The 23425-nt window shown below is 37.1% G+C and overlaps 1 protein-coding gene across 3 annotated transcripts; it reads left to right on the top strand.

Annotated features, from left to right (window-relative positions):
• Window positions 1-4213: 4213 nt before the first annotated feature.
• Window positions 4214-21457, top strand: LOC138701966 (uncharacterized). 3 transcript variants are annotated; one of them, XM_069829374.1, is made up of 5 exons: window positions 4215-4838; window positions 11601-11799; window positions 12605-12796; window positions 12876-13092; window positions 19910-21457. In XM_069829374.1, exons 3-5 carry the CDS (start codon window positions 12613-12615, stop codon window positions 19917-19919), a joined length of 411 nt encoding a protein of 136 aa, XP_069685475.1. In that variant the 5' UTR covers window positions 4215-4838; window positions 11601-11799; window positions 12605-12612; the 3' UTR covers window positions 19920-21457. The 3 variants fall into 3 exon arrangements, with proteins under 3 accessions (XP_069685476.1, XP_069685475.1, XP_069685485.1); XM_069829384.1 differs by having other exon boundaries at window positions 12876-13029; XM_069829375.1 differs by lacking the exon at window positions 11601-11799 and having other exon boundaries at window positions 4214-4838.
• Window positions 21458-23425: the final 1968 nt, after the last annotated feature.

A 23425-nucleotide genomic window follows, 5' to 3' on the forward strand; every position in this document is an offset into this window, starting at 1 on the left:
CCTCTACTTTTCCCACATGCTTTTCCGATTACGCTAGACTCTTTCCTTTCTCCATTAATAAATTACTGTCAATATTTTGATAAAACTTAAAACTTTTAACAGGGTAATTAAACATAGCCTACTGTAAATTCACAAGGCTATCGGTTTCAAAGCTGAGTACCTAGTTCTAATAAATAAAGTGCACTGGTACAATAATTAACATGTAGGTATGAGATAATTACTCTGCGTGCCATTACAATTTCGCTTTAATTCATATGGTCCCAATTTAAAATAATAATAATAATAATAATAATAATAATAATAATAATAATAATAATAATAATAATAAATATAAATAACACTCGGGAGGAAATTAAACGCAGAATAAATATGGGAAATGCCTGTTATTATTCGGTTGAGAAGCTTTTGTCATCTAGTCTGCTGTCAAAAAAATCTGAAAGTTAGAATTTATGAAACACTTTTATTACCGGTTGTTCTGTATGGCTGTGGAACTTGGACTCTCACTTTGAGAGAGGAACAGAGATTAAGGGTGTTTGAGAATAAAGTTCTTAGGAAAATATTTGGGGCTAAGAGGGATGAAGTTACAGGAGAATGGAGAAAGTTACGCAACACAGAACTGCATGCTTTGTATTCTTCACCTGACATAATTAGGAACATTAAATCCAGACGTTTGAGATGGGCAGGGCATCTAGCACGTATGGGCGAATCCAGAAATGCTTATAGAGTGTTAGTTGGGAGGCCGGAGAGAAAAGGACTTTTGGGGAGACCGAGACGTAGATGGGAGGATAATATTAAAATGGATTTGAGGGAGGTGGGATATGATGATAGAGACTGGATTAATCTTGCACAAGATAGGGACCAATGGCGATCTTATGTGAGGACGGCAATGAACCTCCGGGTTCCTTAAAAGCCATTTGTAAGTACTGTAAGTAAGTTGTAAGTAATAATAATAGTAATAATAATAATAATAATAATAATAATAATAATAATAATAATAATAATAATAATAATTGGGAAAAATGGCATATCTGTGCGAATTGTGCGACCATCATTTCTCTCCTAATAAACAGGATGCGGGAGGTCTATGGCAGTACGAACCTGCGTGTGTCCATTGTTTTGGACGATGACGAATGTCGACGGGCAACGCCTAGACGCTTAAAGTTCATTCCACCGGGCAGGAGACCCATGACAGGAAATGACAAGTATGAACCTGCGCTGCAATACACGTGATGAACAGAATATGAGTACCGACCAACAATTTTCGATATAAAAATGGAAGATTTGTACATGAAATTTAACCATTCTGAGGAATAGCGGATAGGGATGGGTCACCTACCAAAGTGCAAATGCGAATACTTTGTGAGGAGGCAGATGCCGACATCGGACAGGCAGTACGACATGAAGGTACAAGATGATTGCTTCATGAGAGGCCCACCACCGGAGAAATGTGTAACATAAAAGTTCAAGATCGTTGTTTCATCCATCAAAATTCGATGGGTTGACGTAGGCCTATGCTGACCTACAGCTAATGATCAAGACTCCGCGGAAGACCATTCATAACGAAAAGAATGCAATATATTGGAAATAAATCCATCCCCAATTGACTGGTCACCCGCTGATTGGTCGTCACACTATTAAAAGGCTGAATGCAAGCAACGAGAGCGACCATTATTCCGCTAGGACAGCGGTGAACAAACTGGATATCGTGATTACATCGTGTAATCAAAGATATTCATACTGGTAAGGGGAGTTTCCTATACTTTGCTCTCTGTCTCGCTCACGTACTGAAGGTAAGCAGTGTCGGTACCATGTCGCTCTACAAACCCTCTGTCTCTACGAGCAGAAGGTTTCGTACAGAGTGGGAAGGGGAATTTACACGCTATTCTGTCGGACAAAATGTAATATGTTGCTTTGCTCAGCGGTTCAATTAGTAGTAGTATACAGAAACGACATTACAGGACATTAAAGGGCGCAAATAGCCATTATAGCTGACGCGCCCTTTTAAATCCCACTATCTCTCTCTCACAGGACATTACGCTGAATACACAGGCATAACAGATATTATTATTATTATTATTATTATTATTATTATTATTATTATTATTATTATTATTATTTATCAGTTAGTGTTACCATAATTCTTACATACGTGCCTCAATATATTATAGGCCTACGTCTTCCCTTGAATGATAAAATAATTACTACGCTATATCTCCATTTTAATTCCATTTTAAATCTTTGATGACTAATATCAGTTATTTACTAGTTATTGATTTAATAATAATAATAATAATAATAATAATAATAATAATAATAATAATCATACTCATAATAATAATCATACTCATAATAATAATTACTGATAGCTTTATCAGTAGCAGCAGTAGTAATAAATAATAATAATAATAATAATAATAATAATAATAATAATAATAATAATAATAATAATATAGAGAAACTGATTGAATGTTACGTGCTAGTGTAGTAATGAATAGAGCTATTAAACTCTAAGAGCTTATATCAGTCTTAAAACATCGTCATGAAGAGAAAGATGACATAAATATAGTAGCGAACGAAATAGCTCGTTCTCTTATGCCTTCCAACAAAGGAGAGTTTATAAAAGCACAATGATCAAGGTGGCTGAAATAATTTGTCCAATGGAAAGTTGTTAATTAATTTTGAAAAACTGCGCATTTCTCGACTAAATATCCAAAAGAGAATTCAGGAAATTTCTGATTGTGTTCATGAGGAATATTAAAAAAAAAAAAAACAAGAATATAGTCTATATATATTTTTTAATTGGTTCTTGATGATAGTAATGACATTGATACAGTAAAGCTTGCGATTTTTATTCGCGGGGTTGATTGAAGAACTTAATGTTAGTGCACGAACCACCACTGGTTGTAGTTTTCATGCCATGTACCTCTCCTCCGTCTTCTTACTTCTTAGACTCTCTCTCGTGTGTACAGTCGCGCTCAAACCTCCTGACGTTTCGCGAGTGCCAGTAACATGCGAGTGCGACGTTGTCGCAACTACTCTCTCCGTCTCTGTCTCTCAGCGGCAGTAGTTTTAAAACTGTGGAGCGCGACTCTCTACCTGAGATTGGTTTGATAGAGAGATGCAGAAGGCTTAATAATAATAATAATAATAATAATAATAATAATAATAATAATAATAGTAATAATAATAATCATCATCATCATCATCACCATCATCATCATCATCATCAGATTGCATCAAATGAAATTAAAAGTAGCCACCGGCGTGGCTCAGTCGGTTAAGGCGCTTGCCTGCCGGTCTGAAGTTGCGTTCGGGCGCGGGTTCGATCCCCGCTTGGGCTGATTACCTAGTTGGGTTTTTTCCGAGGTTTTCCCCAACCGTAATGTGAATGCAAGGTAATCTACGGCGAATCCTCGGCCTCATCTCGCCAAATATCATCTCGCTATCACCAATCTCATCGACGCTAAATAACCTAGTAGTTGATACAGCGTCGTTAAATAACCAACTAAAAAAAATTAATTAAAAGTCACAAAATATAGAAAAATTAGTTGAGTCAGACGTAAATAATCATACTCGCTGAGTTTATATCAGTTTTTTTAATAGTTTTAGTTTTATTAGGATTAATAAAGATGTCGAATAACACAAAGGCGCAGTGATAAAATAAATTGGATGATAGGCTTAATTTGATATAGCCTCACCATGTTCTATTGAAAGAGGTGGAGAATGTTCTCCATACCGCCGTTTCTCTCTTCCTCTTAAGGTTTTTCTTTCGTCCTTCCCCGGTGCGAATCATGTATTTCAATAAAGAAAAATGCTAATAGATACTGTATATAAGTCAAAATTAGTATATCCGCGTAATACGCGGTCCCGGTTAATACGCGATTTACACGCGGTCCCTTGAACAGCGTCTTATCGGGGGTTTATTGTATTAATCCATAAAATTGGAACCACCGGGGGTAAAAATGTGATTTTTGTTTCTGTGTGTTCGGGAAACATTAAACATTCATCACATATGCATGCACGGCCCCTATAAATATCAATTTTCCGAGCGCACTTGTTATTTGATTTTGTGACTTTCTAAGCGGCGAGTCTGCGTGCTATACATTGCAACGCAGCACTGCCTCTATTGGCTATCGCCGATAAGCGGACACACCTGCAAACGTCAGGAGGTTTGAGCGCGACTGTAATCACAATCACTGCCATTCGAGTTTTGGTCACCGCTGCGCTAGGAGGTAACATGGAGCCATCACACTTTTATATTGGGAATAAACTGTTTGCGAAGACAAAAATGCTAAATCACGTAAATATTCATTCTACCTCGACGAGGAAAGTAAACGCCATCGCCACGACAGTGAACAATGAACATACTTCACGAAAAGGACCATCCAATAGACGATATCAAGGTAAGATTGTGATATACAATCCGACACTATCGAAATCAGAAACAGTTCATTTGGAGAGACAAGACGGTCGACTGGTACGCGTGCGATTATCGGGGCTCGAAGAAGAGACCGTAACATCTCTGGGGGAACATGGCGATTTCATAATATTATTTCCAAGCTTCCACGGAATCGGTACAATTAAAGAAATATATGGCGAATGTAATTTATCGACCGTAACATAATAATATACAGTCTGGACACGTTCAAAACTTGCTGCGGCTGATGTCAGCGGATGTGGAGGCTACGTGCTGCCTCCACCATCAAAGATCAGAGGGGAGGAGTGTTCACCGTCCCAATGTATATAAACCGGACTGCTGGACCAGGCTACCATAAACAATGGAGTGTGCCAACTACAGGCACGTAGCGGGACCATCCTGTGCTCAAGACCAACAAGAGGTACTGTATGTATAGAACCTAAGTGTGACATACTTGCAGTGGCGGACGTTGGGTTTCAAAGTTGAGGGAGCCAAGACGTGACTGATGAGAGTTTGCATTTTATGTATTCAAAATATAGAGCCTGTCACGTACCCCATTACCAAGCTCCGAATTGTTAAGTTTTAAAAAACTAAAATTAGGTATTCCATCCTAACTGATTGATTTGAAAGTCATATTTGGTTCCAGATAAGTTGGAATTATAATAGAAAAGGTTATATGGTTTCAGTCAGCAACTTATCGAAGTGTGTAAGTACAGAATGAATTCTGTCACATCACATTAAATTATATATTTCACACATCACATTAAATTATATATTTCACGAATATTTTCAACTTATATAAAGTCATCTTCAGGTGATAGACACAATAAAAGCGAACAAAATTGTGTGACTAATAACAAATTGTATGCCTATATTTAAAATTGAAGTTTAAAATATCTAAAAGTTTAAAAACGACGGAATGTATCCACAAGTAATGCAATGTTCAAACAAGCAAAGTCTTTGGAATGTAGATATTGGCATTCTAAGTCGCTCGTAGCAATGAGTTGCAAAAATATGGCACGTAAGAGGCTGATGTATCCAGACGTTGATGCCATCTCATCGCTGCGTTACAAATATTCCCTTATAATGAGTATACACGTTTAATTACGTGTTCACCTAATGTATATCACCTGTGTTCAATTTTGTTTCCTTTTATTGTGTCTATCACCTGAAGATGACTTTATATAAGTTGAAAATATTCGTGAAATCTATAATTTAATGTGATGTGTGAAATATATAATTTAATGTGATGTGACAGAATTAATTCTGTACTTATACACTTCGATAAGTTGTTGACTGAAACTATATAACCTTTTCTATTATACTAACTGATTGAGGTTCTGGCTGATATGTATATCTATTATCAGGCAGTACATCTCACTTGACGATATGTGTCAAAGGAAGAAAAATTGTATGCATCTGAAGTATGATTACTGGATATGTAGATAATCGGCGATGTATGCAATGGCGGGGGAAAGGAACTGGCCACCCTATCCCATTAACTCCTGGCTTAGTTGCCTCATGAGTGATGCCTTACTGGTGATGAGGTTCAAACCTGTCTTGGACAGTTGACTAAACAACAGAAACAACCTATGTTTTAGGATCTTGTTTTTTAGAATTTCACATTTTATATTTAAGGATTTATAAGATTTTACGGAGAAAAAGTAAAAATAAACAACATACTGTTAATATATTATTTCAATTTTTTATTATTTATAATAAAAATTGTAGTAATTTACTGATTAATTTTACAGCAAAAACCCTATAGTAAGTTTTGATCCCATGTATATAAGGATCTATATAAGTGAATATCAGTTAAGAATAATGTAAATTGTGGCACAATGAACTTTATTATAAAGCGATTCAATATTTTATTACAATATTGTTAGAGTTACATTCAAATATCCGTTATTATAGGCCTAACATTATAAATCTAAAAAGTAGCCTGATGATTCACGTGGTGATAATGGAATGTTTTATGGAACTATTTACCAATATTAATACATATTAATAGTCTATTATGTGTATCTTTATTAAATTAAGTAGCGTTCCTAATATGAATTATGTCTCTTTAGGCCATTTTAAGTCCTAACCTAAGAATTAGGTCATAGGCTATTAAATTTAAGAATGTTATTCGTTGCTAATAAAACGTAGAAGAAAAGTAATATTTCAAGAGTAACGAGATAGCAACAGAATAGGTTCAAACCTAAGAATCCGGGGCTTGCTTATTACTATTATATAGCCTATTTGTACTGCAAATTCACTCGACGATCCTCTTTCTTCGCAAACCGATCAATTAGGTCGCAACATACTGAACTACTACTAGAAGAAACTGAGACAAATCTGCATTTATTTCTAACCTCTAAATAATATCACAGTCTACTATATACAGTCACGAAGCTTGAGTTTTGAAGGTGCTAGAAACAATAGACTGTGACGGTACTATTTTGCATTGCCTGTAATGAGGCGATATTAGCGATCCTAGTGGTGAGCAACTATCTAATGTTTGCGTATTTACTACGTATTGAGCTTCGCGACTGTATATACTAGACTGTGATAATATCTTAATATATCAAAGTGAGTGTGGGTTGCATACGTTGCGGTGGAAAAGGAGTAGAGTGCTCTACTGTAGTTAACTGTTCAGAATCCATTTTGAATCTTGCGTACACTACTTTTAACACTTGAATATAAGTAATTGATTGACTAGCGGACTTACTCGTGTTAATTATGTAAGTTTGTGCGGCTTACAGCTATTTCGGTGCTTCATCCCATAGGCTCTGAGGATGGTGTGATGAAGCACCGAAACAGCTGTAAGCCGCACAAACTTACATAATTAACACGAGTAAGTCCGCTAGTCAATCAATTACTTATGTTCAGAATTCTTCAATATTCCCTGCCTCTTGAGTTGTAATTACCTGTAGTGCATAATGGACGTAGTGAAACAAATGAAACGTGATCACTAAACCATGTTCTTTTCATATGTTACGGGAAAGCTGTTATTTTTTGTAGCACCTGGAGAACATTCTCAGTGCCTATACTCGTACGTCAGAAAATTATAAAAGGAAGACGAAAACATAATATAATGTACCACTACTACACCATACATAAAGCTGTGTATGATGATTTTGTTAGCGGAGATCGCAAGAGAAAAGTTGACGAGGTATACTCTGAGGTAGGTTATAAATAGGGCCCGGATGTTTGGAAAAATACCTTTTTTTTACTGGGTGGAAGTAAATAATTATTTTCATACATATAAACGTGATTTGGAGTAAATCAAAGTGATAGGGACAATTTTTATTTTGCCTATTTTGCCTTTTTAAGGTCTTTCTTACTAATTCAATAATAAATGCTTTTTTTGTCATTTTAAAGCACTATTTCTAATTAATTGTAATGTAATGCGTATGACATTTAAATATGAAACAATGACTCACTTTATTAACAATAGTAAATAAAAATAATTTATCTCGGTGCTTAATCTGTTAATAATCGTGCTTTAATACTATTGATGTAATATGAATAATGATCGACAATCCACAGTTACAAATATAATATTGTACCAACAATTATAATTTTAAATATTAAGCTCGTTCTCATTGAAGTTGTCACATAGCATTTTCAATTGTTTGCTTTCATATTTTCAAATCTTACTGTTACAATTTTGTGCTACACGTGTTTATTATTGTAGGAGAAAGAAATTTGAGTGAGAAAAAGTCAGTTATTATCGGGTGACAGAAGGTATAAGATCGGTTAGCTAGAATGCCTAAATTCAGTACACCATTGATAAGTAAACTTCATGCTTACGTTAGTGAATTTGGTGCCCATGTGTTTTCAACCGATGGAACAGTTTTGTTATGTAAGGTTTGTGAAAAGACAGTTAATCACGAAAAAAGTATTTTATAAGTCAACTAGGAAGTAAATATGTGAGTTATGTTGATATAATTTAAATTTATTGCTAAAATATATTATGACTTTTTCAAAGATTATTGTGCCTTCTTTTTACGTTTTTATTGCCTTTTTTGCCTGCCTATTTTAACGTTGTAAATGCCTAAACATCCGGGCTCTAGTTATAAATGTATCGTCATGTGTTGAGTGGTTGACAATATTCGTCTCTCAGAAATTGCTTACTTCAAACACGATAATACCGTTATTTTGTAACTGCAAAGCAGGTAGCAGGTAGAGCAAACTTTGCACAAATAGGACAATGACCTGATCTACCTCTATTGAAAGTTGAAACACAATGCGAAATCCTTATTAAGTTTCTCAGCTCGTCTTCCTAGCATATGAAATACATACGCTTCTGGAATTCGCCCCCATCATCCCTTAGCCATGGCTATACTGTGTGCATATGAGAAAGTAGATTAACTATCTTCTTCTCTTTCTAAAATGTTGTAATCCGATTACAGTAGGGGCCAGTCTGCTGTTCTGTTGCAGTTTCTTTATTGAGTTTCTAAATGAAGCTTGTGTGTTTAGTTTGCTAAAGGAAAAAATCAGATTTCTGTGGTCTGTGAAAAAAAAATTGAAAACTCCATTACATCATAGGTCTATGAGAATATGAGAAGTAAACTCGGTGAAATGTTTGGATTTAAATTGAACAATCGTGGAGAAGTGCTTCACAGAAAAAAAAATATATTCGTATACATTATTTTAACGTACCGAAGTACATATGATGTTTCCATGCAGATATTCTACGTCATCGTACGATGAAAGAGTAGTGGAACGGAGAAAAATTATCTCCGGCACCGGGATTTGAACCCGGGTTTTTAGCTCTACATACAGTGGATAAAGCATCAGCACTTAAAGCTGAAAACCCGAGTTCAAATCCCGGTGCCGGGGAGAATTTTTCTCCGTTCCACTACTCTTTCATCGTAAAAATATTCGTGTTTAGTGATGCAGAAAACATTGTTACTAAACGTAGAGCAGCACTTAATTCGGAGTATGTGAGTGCACTCACATGTTTAAACTCATGAATGAAGCAGTATTAACTAGATGAGTCTTCATACTTTTTTATTTGTGTTTGTCTCAAAAATCCCCGGAGAATTGACACAATAAATTATAAATCTACATAATAAATATGTTAGTAATTAACTAAAATAGTATTTTTTTGTAATACGACGATACAATATATACATAAATAGCCTACTACATTTTATATTCATGCTCATCACCAAACACAAATTAAATTTAACAATATTATTGTGTATTACAGTATATTAAAACTTCTTTCAAATCGATCAAAGCTCAATTAATCTATCGTTAATCGATTAAATATTCTGATCGATCGATAGCACTACTAAATAACCTAGTAGCTGATATAGCGTCGTTAAATAACCAACTAAAAAAATATAAAAAGCAGCTGTCACCATACAGCTTAAAGTTACCGGTACAACATGATTTTATACACAAAAAAAGTTGTAAGACAACATTTTTAACGAAGTCAATTTTATTAATAATAATGATAATGACAATAATAATAATAATAATAATAATAATAATAATAATAATAATAATAATAATAATAATAATAATGAATCAATAGGTAATATCTTGTTCTATACACTAGGCTTGAGTTCCATTATATGACTACAGTCTAATACATATAGTCACGAAGCTTAGGTGATTTTTTGCATTTCTCGCGATACAATGCTCCAAGCGGTTAGCAACTGAGAGTACTAGGAACAATAGTAGCGATCCTAGTGTCTAACAACTAAAGTTCAACTGTCATTGGATGCATATTCCCTACGTATTGAGCTTCGTGACTGTATGTATGTACTAGACTGATGTTTATTCAACTGTCCGAAGACAGGTTTGAACCTCATAAGTAACACCAATAAGGCACCATTCATGAGGCAACTAAGCCAGGAGATGAGGTAGGGTGGCCAATTATTTTCCCCCTCCAATGCATACATCGCCGATTAGCTACATATTTCACTAATCAGACTTCAGATGTATACAAATAATTGTTCTTCCTCTGACACATATCGTCAAATGAGATGTACTGCTTGATAATAGATATACAATCAGTCAGAACCTCAATCGGAGGTACAGACTATGATATGACTGAGTAATTCATATATGTGACGTTTATTTTATACTACTGCTGTAATAATTAAGCTAATGAATCTGAATGGTAGGCCTACTTATATTTCAAACTAAAACATTAGATATATGTTTTTATTTTACAGGTGTATATTATGCGATATGGAAGCAGAAAAATAATAATTGTTTGTTTCTCGTCCAAATCAAAGCAAGCATGTGTTTACAATATAGGCCTAATGTATTGCCGTACACAGGTGGCAATGTTTTACGAATAATAATTCTGCAGTGCTCGGGAAAAGTGACACAAGTCAGTTTCCACAAACCTTTTTTGATAATTTATTGACAACTTACGGAACATCTGCTCGCTTGGAAAAAAAAATACATAAGTATTTCTCCCATTACAATAATTCATACAGAAAAAAATCAAATCGACATAAACCAGTGTAAGTTGTCAATAAATTATCAAAAAAGGTTTGTGGAAACTGACTTATGTCACTTCTCCCAAGCACTGCAGAATTAGTACCAATAATTTCCTTTTCATCTGAACTACTATTACTACAATATGCAATTGTATTTCTGTTCACTCTATATGTTGTCAAATAATTATATAACGTCTTTGGTTACGGTATCAAATTGTTGCAGTCTTCTTTCGTTTCATGTCGAACTAACGGTAACTAAACTTCATTATGTCCATAACGTGGTTGCTTTAAATGTTAATAGGATTTTTTTTCATTTATCCATTCAGATTGATTTATCAAATATACCAAACATATATTAAACATTGAACATTGCATAGTACAGTGATGTCTGCTAGCCAGTGCTTCTCCCAAAACATGGCGGCGGACGCAAGCTTCAATTTGTCCCGAAACTAAACTTCTGCGCAGCCTTGGCTGTAGGGGCTTGACTTGACGTAATTTACGTCTTACAAGTTAGTCATATTGAATAGTAAAATTAATACAAAAGTAAAAATGTCCGTCATTTGCTATAACATATCTGTGATCTTAGTCAGCTGGAATTAATACTGTTATATTGTATTCTGGTAAAATATTAGGGGAGCCAGGACCTCCCTTGCCTCCCCTGAAAATCGCCGCTGAATAGTTTTCTTGTAGCATACAGGGGTATTGCATAATACGAACATATGTTTTAGGACGCCAGGACGTATGAGGGGCTAGACTAGACACTGCCGCATACGCGGTGTTGAGTACCTGAGAGGAGCTCGATGCCATGCACCATACACACAGGTGCGATGGATCAAATGCTCGCTGCAGTCCCGGGATCGAGAGTCGTCTTTAAACGTCATCAAGTGCGACCCGACCTTTCCAGATTTTGCACGGTGCCAGCGTGAGGTATGTAATGACGGTGCTATAATTTGTTAGTTTCTGAGCGATCCTATTATGCATGTAGACTGACCAGACGTCCCTGATTTCCGGGGACAGTCCCCGGTTTTGAGTTGCTGTCCCCGGGGAGCAAATGTCCCCTTTTTTGTCCTCGGAAATTAATTTTGTCCCCAGAAGTTTCGATTTTGTTTCAATAAAGTGGTATAATGTTTTTTAACATTAAAAAAGATCCATTCCGTTTGAAAATCTTCTCAAAATAGTGTCATTAATCATGTGTCTTTCAGTCAGTAATTCATCAATTCAAAGACTTTTCTCCACGATGAACTCAATCTGGACTGATGAAAAGTCAAGAATGAGAATTGAAACAGTTAAAGCTTCGTTACAAGTGAAAACAAAATTTCATGTCTCATGTGAAGAACTTAGTGTGAAGCTGTATGGGAATGAACAGATTTTTAAAAAGATATATTCTTCAGACAAGTAGGCCTACTTATAAAATATGTGTGTTAGAGTTCAGTGTGTACAATATTATGTGGAAGATTTACATGTATGTGTCAGTACTGAAATTTAATTCTTAGTGGCTATAATTATGTATAGGAGTTACGTGTGTTTATGCCTTTATATCAAAAAGTTAAGATACTCTACACATTTAGTGTGCAAAATTCTATCATTTTACCTACTGTTACATGTATATCTGCAACATTTCGACGGAGAGTGACTAGGTAAGCATTTGTGGTTTTTTCTTGAAATTGCCGATGTCCCCTGCTGGACCATAAAAAATCTGGTCAGCCTATATGCATGTTTTAATTTGTTACAGACATACAGATGCTCTTGTGGCGGTGGTTGCTGTGCGCTGGAGTCAAGCTTCCACCCCGAGACATACCACCGCGAGAAGTCCTACGGATTCTCGCACGTGGAGACGTGAATACATTCAGAATAGACTGGGTGTACGGAACATCGGCGACCGTGCTCCTACACGTGTTCAATGTTTGGGAGGATGACGGACATGGTAAACATACATTACTTAAAAAAATATTTACAAAAAATGACCATTGCGTGTGAAATGATTCAATATATGTGTGTTTCAGTTCTTGCAACACATCTTAGAAAGGCAGAGGAGATCGCCGTATCACCAGAGGACCAGCTCTCCACTTCCTGGATGCGAGCCCCGTCCACCAAACCGACCCCTGCAGCCGTGGGCACACAGAACAATAATGATTATTATGACAACGCGTCAGTGGTGTACGCAGAATTTTGTCATGGGAGGGGGATCATTATTAAAATTGTTTACAACTTACAATATCGGTATTTTAAATTTTGTGTATTATTATTAATGTTATTATTACCATTATTATTATTGTTATTATTATTATTATTGTTATTATTATTATTATTATTATTATTATTATTATTATTATTATTATTATCATCATCATCACTTGAGTTTTCACAGAAGGATGTGAGATTGGTTCCGGGAAGAACGTTTGTGACAACATCGTCATGTTTCGGCTACGAAGAAACATTTGGTACATTTAGCAATGTGAAATGTTCTCTAACCTCGCTAGAATCACTATGAGACTTTTTGTTAAAAAATTGTAAAATTGAGCTTCGCGATCGCTTAGACATATCAAAGAACCCGGAATGGTAATGTGAAGTTTTTATTAAAAATATGAACTGTCAAATGCACAAAATGTTAAACGAACATTTCACAATAAAGTCAGAGCTCAGACTAACGAACGGGTGAATACTCTTCTTAAAATTAGTTTAAACCTGACAATGCACAATATTTAACATCTGTACTGAATAACTACCAAAATAACTTTTTTATTATGTTTCATAAGCTAAATTTCATGTAATAGACCCATCAGCTTTCTTTTGCACGCTTTCTTTCGCGCCACGCTCTCGTTTATTCCGACCTTCAAAAACTTATAAAAATTGTAATATCAATCACTTATATTTTCGACCGTAAACATACTGCCTTAACGACAGCGCCACTCTTGGCGGTGCACAACTTCTAATCACTAAATTGTGCACCAATATGCATCGGTTAAGCCCCAAATCTCTCCGCAGTCCATATGAAGGGAAGGCATATGTCACTGTTGATAGTGATTCGTCCATCGAATGGGGACGTTAAGCCTGGCGGCCCCTTTGGTGCTATTCGATAAGAGTAGGCTACGTGCCGGCACCGACTTTCCCCTTCTCCCTTCCTCACCTTCAACATCATCCTCACCCATTCCCTACATTACACTTACACGAACGTCTTAACATACACTCACCCTAGTACACGACATAATTTTTCACAGGTACACATCATGCATAACGTGGCCCGCCGAAGTGGTGTGCAACTTGAAAATGGGTCACAGTCCTGCCATCTATCTGCAGTATGCGGAACCCGAATCACGCAAAGTGAAGTGGGTAGGCATTACACACACACAAATTTATTAATTAATTTGTGTAAATGTAACGGTGGCTAGGGGCGGATTAGGGACGACCCTTTGCACGTCGGCCATACTGACGCTTATTGTGCTCTCCGAATTTATGAGATGAATGAGGATGAGGTGTACCAGCCCACCGGCCGCATGTAATTCCTCACCCGCTCACCCAAAGGGGGTCCCCTACCCCCGCCCTAGGTTCATACCGACAAGGTGACCAAGCAGCGCAGGATCCATTCCAACGGCCCTTCCAAGTTGTCGAAGCGCTCTTGGAAGTGCTATTAAGGAAAGAATCCTGGCAGAAATATTGCGGAAGGCTGGGAACCCAGGAACGGTTGCGGAGAGGATCTCCTCCCCCCCGTAAGAGGACAAAGAATCTGTTTTGACCTCAATATGTCTATGAAATGAGATGAAGAAGATGAATGATATGAAATCTAAATTCTTTTTATACACGGGAGGGAAAGTGAAATGGACCGTGGCAATGAAAATTCCAACCCGGCATTTCCCTAAGGGTCGTATTCATAGACGAGACTTTGGACGGTACAAAGTCACCATTTTCCTATTCACAGTCGACACTTTGATGGAAAGTAAACTTCAATCGTGACTTTACTTCGAAGTCGCCGAAAATCTAGACTTTGACTTTGACTTTCGTTTGTAGACAAAAGGAAAATTACTGATATTTGGGAAATTGTTGAATTTGCCGAGAATATTGAACACATCTAGGAGATTATTTAAGCTGCTCATATTCCTTAGCGTATTATTTTAGATAATAAATTCAAATCAAGGTACAGATTTGATAAACAGACAGTATTAAATATCCTCGTCATGTTTCAACTTTCATTGATGAATAATCAAAGAGGATTATCTGTTCCAACAATAAATAATACAACTTATTTCATCGCGATTTTACGCTATAGGTAAGGATTAATAGCTTAATATTCATCCTTACTATTTAATTCTATAGAGGATAGGTTATACAGTTGGAATTGCAGTTAATTTATAATCTTTGCGGTCGTCATAATAATGTTTTCTGCATATTGATTTCAGATAATTTTTAAATAGTTTCTGCAGACATACAGGGAATAACTCTGCCAACTGTCAGCAGGATTGTATGTCTCTTTCATAGTCTGTCTTGGTGAAATCTTATCTTCCATATCTTCACAACAAAGTTATTTTACAATGAAATAATTTCAGGGCTTAATGTGAAACTAACGTAACTGCAATAGATGTTTTATTCACAACAAAATTCTTAACAGGCAATACTATTTCAAATAAACTATACCATCATGTTTTTGTGGTCAGGTAGAAGAACAAATTATTATCGGTTGGTGTAAAGCTCTAAAAATGTCAATTTTTGTACTTGCGTTAGTTTCACATTAAGCCCTCGAATATATTATTCTTTTGTAAAGCTGCAAGACGATTGGCAATTGCTTAACATGTACTGATGTTCAATTGTTTCATTGATTTGTGACTCAAAAGATGGCTTTGATTGTGGCAACGCCTACTATATTTCAACTATCTATTACCGTAATTTAATTTGTTTAGAAGGCAGTGATTTTGATTGCCAACATTAGAACAAGATCGTCAAATCTCGAGTTACCAAAGTCAAAGTCAAAGTCCCGAAAGTATCGTCTATGAATAGGACTTTTAACAAAGTTAAACTTTACTACGAAAGTCAACTTTGGAAAGTCTTCAGCCAAAGTCTCGTCTATGAATACGACCCTAAGTAACTGTGGAAAATAACGGAGAAAAACCACAGTCAGATTGGTTGATCCGGAAATCGAATCACGGACCTCTCGAATGCGCGTCCCAAGCGGAACGCATGAGCCACCTCGGTCGGTTCGCTCATGCAATGTAATATGGCGGGGGGGGGGGACTAACTTAGACGGGTATAGGATTTGAACCCACGCTCTCGTTTGTCCTGAGAGCATAAATACCGATGTCTTTACAAATTCGGTCATCCCGTCTCCCCCAGTTCAATCTTCTTCCCTCGGCCTTTTCTTCGCCTTATAATGTCCTTTTTGGTAGGGTAGTTACCCCATCCTCCATTATATGCCGTGTATCGTCTTTTGTGTCTAGTGTAACTTTGTTCACACGTATGGATGTATCACACGGTTATAGGATCGAAAAGTTCTATTATTGGAATATGACGTAATGTTGCTTTGTAGACATGAAATGTAGTCGTCGACGGAAAGTTCATCCTGAATCACATTCTTCTTTATTCCCTTCAACTTCTTAATTTCACATGCATTGTGGAAGCGCAAGACATACATTTTTGCTCGGTGACCGACGAAAAGAGAAATGTTCTCCCCGTCTGACTCGTCCTTCACCTTTCCCAGGACCATCTTGATCGCAATTGAATGCAAGGGGTGGGAGGACTGATAATTGCTCGTGTCCAGATAATCTATATAGTCCTTCATATCGGTGTACAGAGCATCCGTTCTAATGCTATAGCCGAAGCTGTCTGTGTCCATGTAACAGAGTTCTGCTCTGTTCCCATAGTACTCCTTTATGACTTTATGCTGGAAATTATACATGCAAATCTTGGAAATGTCCAAAATACTCATTCCCACGTAAGTGGTCTTGTTAAATATGAGTTTTGTCTTTTGCAGATGGATTGCAATGAGATTTTATACGAATATCTTACGGTCCACAAAGCTGGATATTGAAATCAGTTTCACGGTTTTCATGCCACTTGAGACGAGACCTATGTCTATACGTTTACGTACATTTTCTTTCATTTTGCCGAATACGGCATTATTCTGGGACGTCTGTCTCAACTACATTCTATGTACGGCTTCATCCATGATGTTTTCCTAAATTTAATTATTCTGTGTATTTTGACAATTTTCGACTCATTTTCTACCGCCTGTTTCACAGTTGTGTGCTGGGCGACATAATTAAATTTAGGTTGAAGAGTGGTCAACAGCTTGGGGTACCTACTGCTGGTGGACATTTCATTTCAGCACAGAACGGTAGGTCCTTATGCAAGTCGTGAAACTCCTAGGGATATAGGCCTACAAGATCCACTTCCATTATGTAGCCTACATCTGAATCCTCTTGGATTGACCTGACGTCTAGCGTGTTTAGTTCCCCTTCGGTAAGCCATTGGAAGACACCATACGGAAGGGGTTTACACATTGCGTACCCATATAGATTGTTTGCGTCCACATAATATAGGGCGACAAATCATATGTCTATAAGTTTACGTACATTTTCCATAATTTTGTCGAATACGGCGTTATTCTGGGACGTCTGTCTCAACTGCATATTTAATTCTGTGTACGGCTTCATCCATGGTGTTTGGCTAAATTTAATTGTTCTGTGAATTTTGACAATTTTCAACTCATTTTCTACTGCCTGTTTCACAGTTGTGTGCTGGGCGACATAATTAAATTTAGGTTGAAGAGTAGTCAACAGCTTGGGGTACCTACCGCTGGTGGACATTCCATTTCAGCACAGAACGGTAGCTCCCTATGCAAGTCGTGAAACTTCTCAGGATATAGGCCTACAAGATCCACTTCCATTATATAGCCTACCTCTGAATCCTCTTAGATTGACCTGACGTCCAGTGTGTCTAGTTCCCCTTCAGTAAGCCATTGGAAGTCACCATTCGGAAGGGGTTTACACATTGCGTACCCATATAGATTGTTTGCGTCCATATAATATAGGGCGACAAATCATCGAAATCCTCCGACTACATATTATTAGACTGCTCCAATCTCTTTATGCACTCGCATAATCCTCCTTTTATCCCCCACTCCGTCATCATGATCATGTTAATGTCGATCATTAGTTCTAACCGTATCTCAGTGCATTTGAACATTGCGGAATAAGCAAGACTTGGTGCAAAGTAGTAATACGTGCAATCGAGATCATAATATTGCAAATACATCTTCCGGAAATTTTCGGACACGTCGGTCAGCAGCAGCGTGTCACATAGCAAGTACACACCCGAATACTACCCCAGTGTGTGTACATTAAAGGCTTCCCATACTCTTTGCGCATGCAGGTATGACTCATCCGCTATTTGTCTACTTGTTAACGTACTCAGAAACTTTTCTTTTGGTGGTAGTTCTTCCTCATCTAATACCTGCATGGACGTTACATAATCCTATGGAAATACGCCGCAGGAAAATATATCTTGCATTGTTCAAAGAGTTCTTCAGCTTGTCCAAACTGTCAGACATGAATCGGAAGGAATCTAGAAATCTAAGCTGAATGACATCTCTCTTCTTTCGGTTCACACCGACATATTTTGTGAATGAGATATATTTCTCAGTCGTGTTGGGAATCACGGTATTTCCTCTTCATTGAACTCGAGTTCTTTGACAATAAAGTGATCATCATAGTTTGATAAATTATGAAGTATGCATGGCACGAATTTCTGATCTTGGTAATTTATGTTGCAGTTATGGTATGCTGCACCGCGGTGTTTTCGGTCACGTGACAATGATCTCGGATCTTATGTTGTAGTCTGTAAAATTTCCTTTCTTACTTATGTAACACATTTCCGTGTTTTCATATTCCACCTCTTGCTCAGGCGTGAGCGGATCCATGGATTTTCGATTGCTATATAGTACAGGCTATCGCTTCTGCTCTGCACGTCCGCTATAATGGATTCCATGAACTTCTTCCCTGCGCCCTCCCCGCGGTACCGCCTGAGTTACGTATACTCTTCGTCTAGGGAATCTTTAATTAAGTACTAATAACAGTAGCTGTGTGGCTCATGAATCTGATAAGATCGCGTCCAGCTCGTGGTGGAACTGTTCTTACATCCGTGAACCTGTTTCAAGACACTTTCAAAGTCGCAATATATAACAAAACGCAATTGTTGGCTCCTCCAATTTTCCTTAGATTCGCTCCATGGCTCCTTTGGTTTTATTGACCAAACAATTTTGAATTGTGCGCACATGTCCTTGTGTTCTGCCAATCTTTCTTCTGCTGTTTCGATTCGCAATTTTCGAAATGTGAGAAACATCTCTTACACACAGCGAGTTTATGGTTGTGACGTGTCAGCTAGGGACCGATGAGCGCATTGAAGTTGGAAATGTAACAATAATGACGGTGGGTCTCTGTAGTTCGCCAGTTCTTCGTCACATACTTCTAATGGGAATGTCGCCATTTTCATCGATTCCGAAAACATTGATGGATATGATATTTCTTTTTTCGAATTTTGCAATATCTTCCACCTTCGTCGGAAATTCGATATTCCACTCATATCTTTCTTCTAGATCCCGTCTGTTCTCATACATGTGGACGAGATTGCCATCGCGTTCTATAAAGTTTGTCAATATAGGCATACTGTATTTAAAATAATACTGGTCTCTATTCCGCACATTTACGATTGATTTGCTATATCGATATCTCGCGAGGAGGGGGATAAATCCGGACCCATTGAGAGGGTTACTACGGTTAATACGCAGCTCCACCGATTTGACCTTGATGAAATACCGCCCCCTTCATCATGCACTACTCAAATTAGCGAATTACCCTATATTCGCGATCTGACGACCCATTGTCGTTCCTAAATTTGTTACTTATACACATCGTCATTCTTCGATCTAATATTGTATTTCTTGCGTTCTTTTTTATGCTTTCAAACTCGCATTCTAAAAATATGTTGAATTTAATGTAGGGGAATTCATTCAATGCTTCTAACTTTCTTATGATATGTGATTTGATTTTAGGCCTACCTAGTACAGCACCTGTGTCATCTCTAAGAGCGCCGGTCGCTGCATAGATCCTGATGCGGTTTTTGAACGCGGACTCCGTAAGTAGGAACTATCTTCGGCACTCGATGCTATCGGTGCCGATGGTGTTGCTGCAGCATTCGAGCGGGGTGGGGAGCGCTGGATCACGCTCGGTTTTGTCGGTAGTGCAGCCTGCTGGATCACGCTCGGTCTGGGTGGAGTGCGGACCTGGAAATGATAATATATATATTTCCCTAACCCTGGAACAATTCAACATTCGTCCTCACGATTCTGGTTAGTGATAGTCGTGTTCTACTTACATCCACCAGAGGTCGGTGGCTCCTCCACTGATGATGGTGGAGTGCATCCCATAGCGAAAAGGTCTTGTCACAGATCTCGCACCTGAATCTTTCGTTCAGCTCCACCGACTCGGTGTGGCGATGCAAGTCACTGTTCCTTGTAAACACAGCACCGCAACATTCTCCCTATGACGGTCGGCATGTTGCATTCGCATGTGACGCAAGAGGTTGTTGTGGAGCGAGAACTGATGGCCACACACTTCGCACAGATATTCCATTTTTTTTTCAGATCATTTCTGAAATTTCGCCCTTTTATAATATCCGCCAGATCTCGCCCCCTCCACTCATTATTCCAAGGTGAACGTGTCTCCCAACACGTGCAGCCGCACATCCTGTTCATTAACATGCATGCCTGTGCGTCGGTTACGAATGGTTATAACCAAAGCCACCGTTTCTGGCGCGTGAAATAAGTAATAGGAACGTTGAGAGCGAGTAGGTATCTTATCTTTGCCACAGTCTGTGGGCCAGAAAGCTGACAATTGTGATTAGCAGGTTGCTGACGTCACATCTGTTTAGGAGGTAGTACCACTCTCAGCCAAAGTGGCAACAGATGCTCTGACTGGACAGTGCACTCAAGGACACACCCCAGAAACGCAAAGTGCGAGTGTCTTGCATTATTATTATTATTATTATTATTATTATTATTATTATTATTATTATTATTATTATTATTATTATTATTTTAAATATAGTCAATACTTTGTTTTCTCCATTAACACTAATTGTCAATGTTTCAATGTAACCCATATTGATTATACTAATTGTACTATTCCTTTAGTTATGTAATATATTATATTCATATGTATTAATTATTTTTTAAGTTAATACTTGTATTTTATTAGCCCATTATTATTATTATTATTATTATTATTATTATTATTATTATTATTATTATTATTATTATTATTATTATTATTATTTGTAAGTTAATACTTGTTACTGTTGCGTATTTTTCTGTATGTGCTTTGATCCTGGTTGAGTGAAAGAGAAGGTCTGATGGCCTTAACTCTGCCAGGGAAAATAAAACTGCAGTAAAACCTGTATTAAATGATCACTGCTGGTTTCATGAAAAATTGATCTTTCAGAAGGGGGAGTTATTTTATACAAATAATGGGTTAAAACGTTTCTATGTTAATCAAATAAAAACGTGGAAAATGTTGCTAACAATAAAAGCTTGAAATAAGAACTTTATTTCTTATTCCATTTTTCCAATTTTCTCCTTTGATTCTCCTTCACAAAATTATAAATTTAACTCTGGTTAAATTTTTTTTACATTTCCTTTTCACAATCTCATTTTCAAAACTATTCTTTAACATGTTAAGAAGTTCATTTATATGTTGTCGATTAATACAGTCTTTCAGTGACGCTGATTGTTGAATTAACTCAATATTACATAAGGCTTGTTCTAGTCCAGTGGCGGCTGGTGAAGTTTGGGTCTAGGTGTTGCACTTTCTGTGATGAGAGGGGTAGAATTAGTTACCTTTATCAGTACATGGTCATGAACATTTTAATCCAATGCTGGTACTTAAATGATTAATATCAGTAATGTCTGTTCTTGTCCACGACTGTTCTCCATCAAACAAAATACACGGAAAACAAAACAGTGCGTTTTTCACTTCACAACCACAAAGCCAGTCATGATTATTGTAAATTTCCTTCCTAAAAATTCTCTTGAACTGTCTTTTCCCCGTAGTAACTGTCTGGACAATATTTAGATCAGGCAATGGTCTACCAAGTTCTTTAATTTTTTATGTTCCTTCGTCAGAAGGTACAGAGAAGTTCTTGTTTTGTAAACTATTTACAGAATTCATAATGGTAAAAGCACGTATATCACAAACTTGAAGAAAACATCACTGCACTATAAAAATTGTGACAACTATCATAATTCACATAATACTCATTAAACTCCAGAAAAGTTCCTGTTTTTTTTTTGTAACAACTTACAAAATTCATAACGTTATATGCCTACGTACCTATGTCACAAACTTGACGGAAATATCACATCCAATAAAAAAAATTGTATTATGCAGCAGAATTCACATAAAGCTACTTAAATTCCAACAAAAACTAAATATTTAAAAGAGGATTAAATGAATTTCACACGATTATAAAATGACTGGACCACGTGCTCACCTAGCTACACGTTGGTCAGGAAACAGGAAGTCAGGAAGTGAGAAACCACGAGATCTTCCTCACATCAGCAGCAGTACAGACTATTATAAAATACTGTCAAGGAGGTGAAAATCCCCTGAAAACTGTACAGCTGTCACAAACTAGATAGATGGCTATCTAGAGAAATAGCTGTAAAACGTATTTTGGAACAGTGGCCTGAACTAAAATTGCATTTTCAGACAGTGAGAAACAGTAACAAGTACTATACATCAGAAATGTTGTATCAGATGTTTAATGATTATATAAATGAGATTTAATTGCTTTTCTTGAAACCTGCTCTAGCTGGAGCACAACTTGTAGGCCTAAATAAATAATTTCAGTCCAAATCTGCCGATCCATGTAAACTCCTAACCGACCTTGTCCTTCCCATGGAAGGATATGCAAAGAGAGTAGTTCTGCCACTGCCAGGTCAAAAAATTGATCTGCTGAAGGAGAACATAAACTACTTGGACTCCAAGCCGTATCTGGAGTATGAGTGTGAGAAAAAGATGGAAGAGCTGAGAAAATCCGGATCATTTTCTGCAATATTTATTTTATTTTATTTGGTTATTTAACGATGCTGTATCAACTATGAGGTTATTTAACGTTGATGGGATTGGTGATAGCGAGATGATATTTGGCGAGATGAGGCAGAGAATTCGCCATAGATTACCTGACATTTGCCTTATGTTTGGGGAAAACCTCGGAAAAAACCAACCAGGTAATCAGCCCAAGTGGGAGTCGAACCGACGCCCGAACGAAACTCCGAATCGGCAGGCGAGCGCCTTAGCCGACTGAGCTATGCCGGTGGCTTTTCTGAAATATAATATTTAACTTTTTGTTCTCGGTATGTGGTACATATCACACAAGACCTATATATTTAATTCATTAGGTAGATACTGCTTTATTGTGCTTCTAGCTTGATTGTAATGAGACTCTACTGGTTTTGCAGCCTGACTTATTAATGGGTATTGACTAACCTAAGGACTTGTCCCATTCTGTA

This window comes from Periplaneta americana, chromosome 1 (genome assembly GCF_040183065.1).
Source record: "Periplaneta americana isolate PAMFEO1 chromosome 1, P.americana_PAMFEO1_priV1, whole genome shotgun sequence".
Taxonomy (NCBI): domain Eukaryota; kingdom Metazoa; phylum Arthropoda; class Insecta; order Blattodea; family Blattidae; genus Periplaneta; species Periplaneta americana.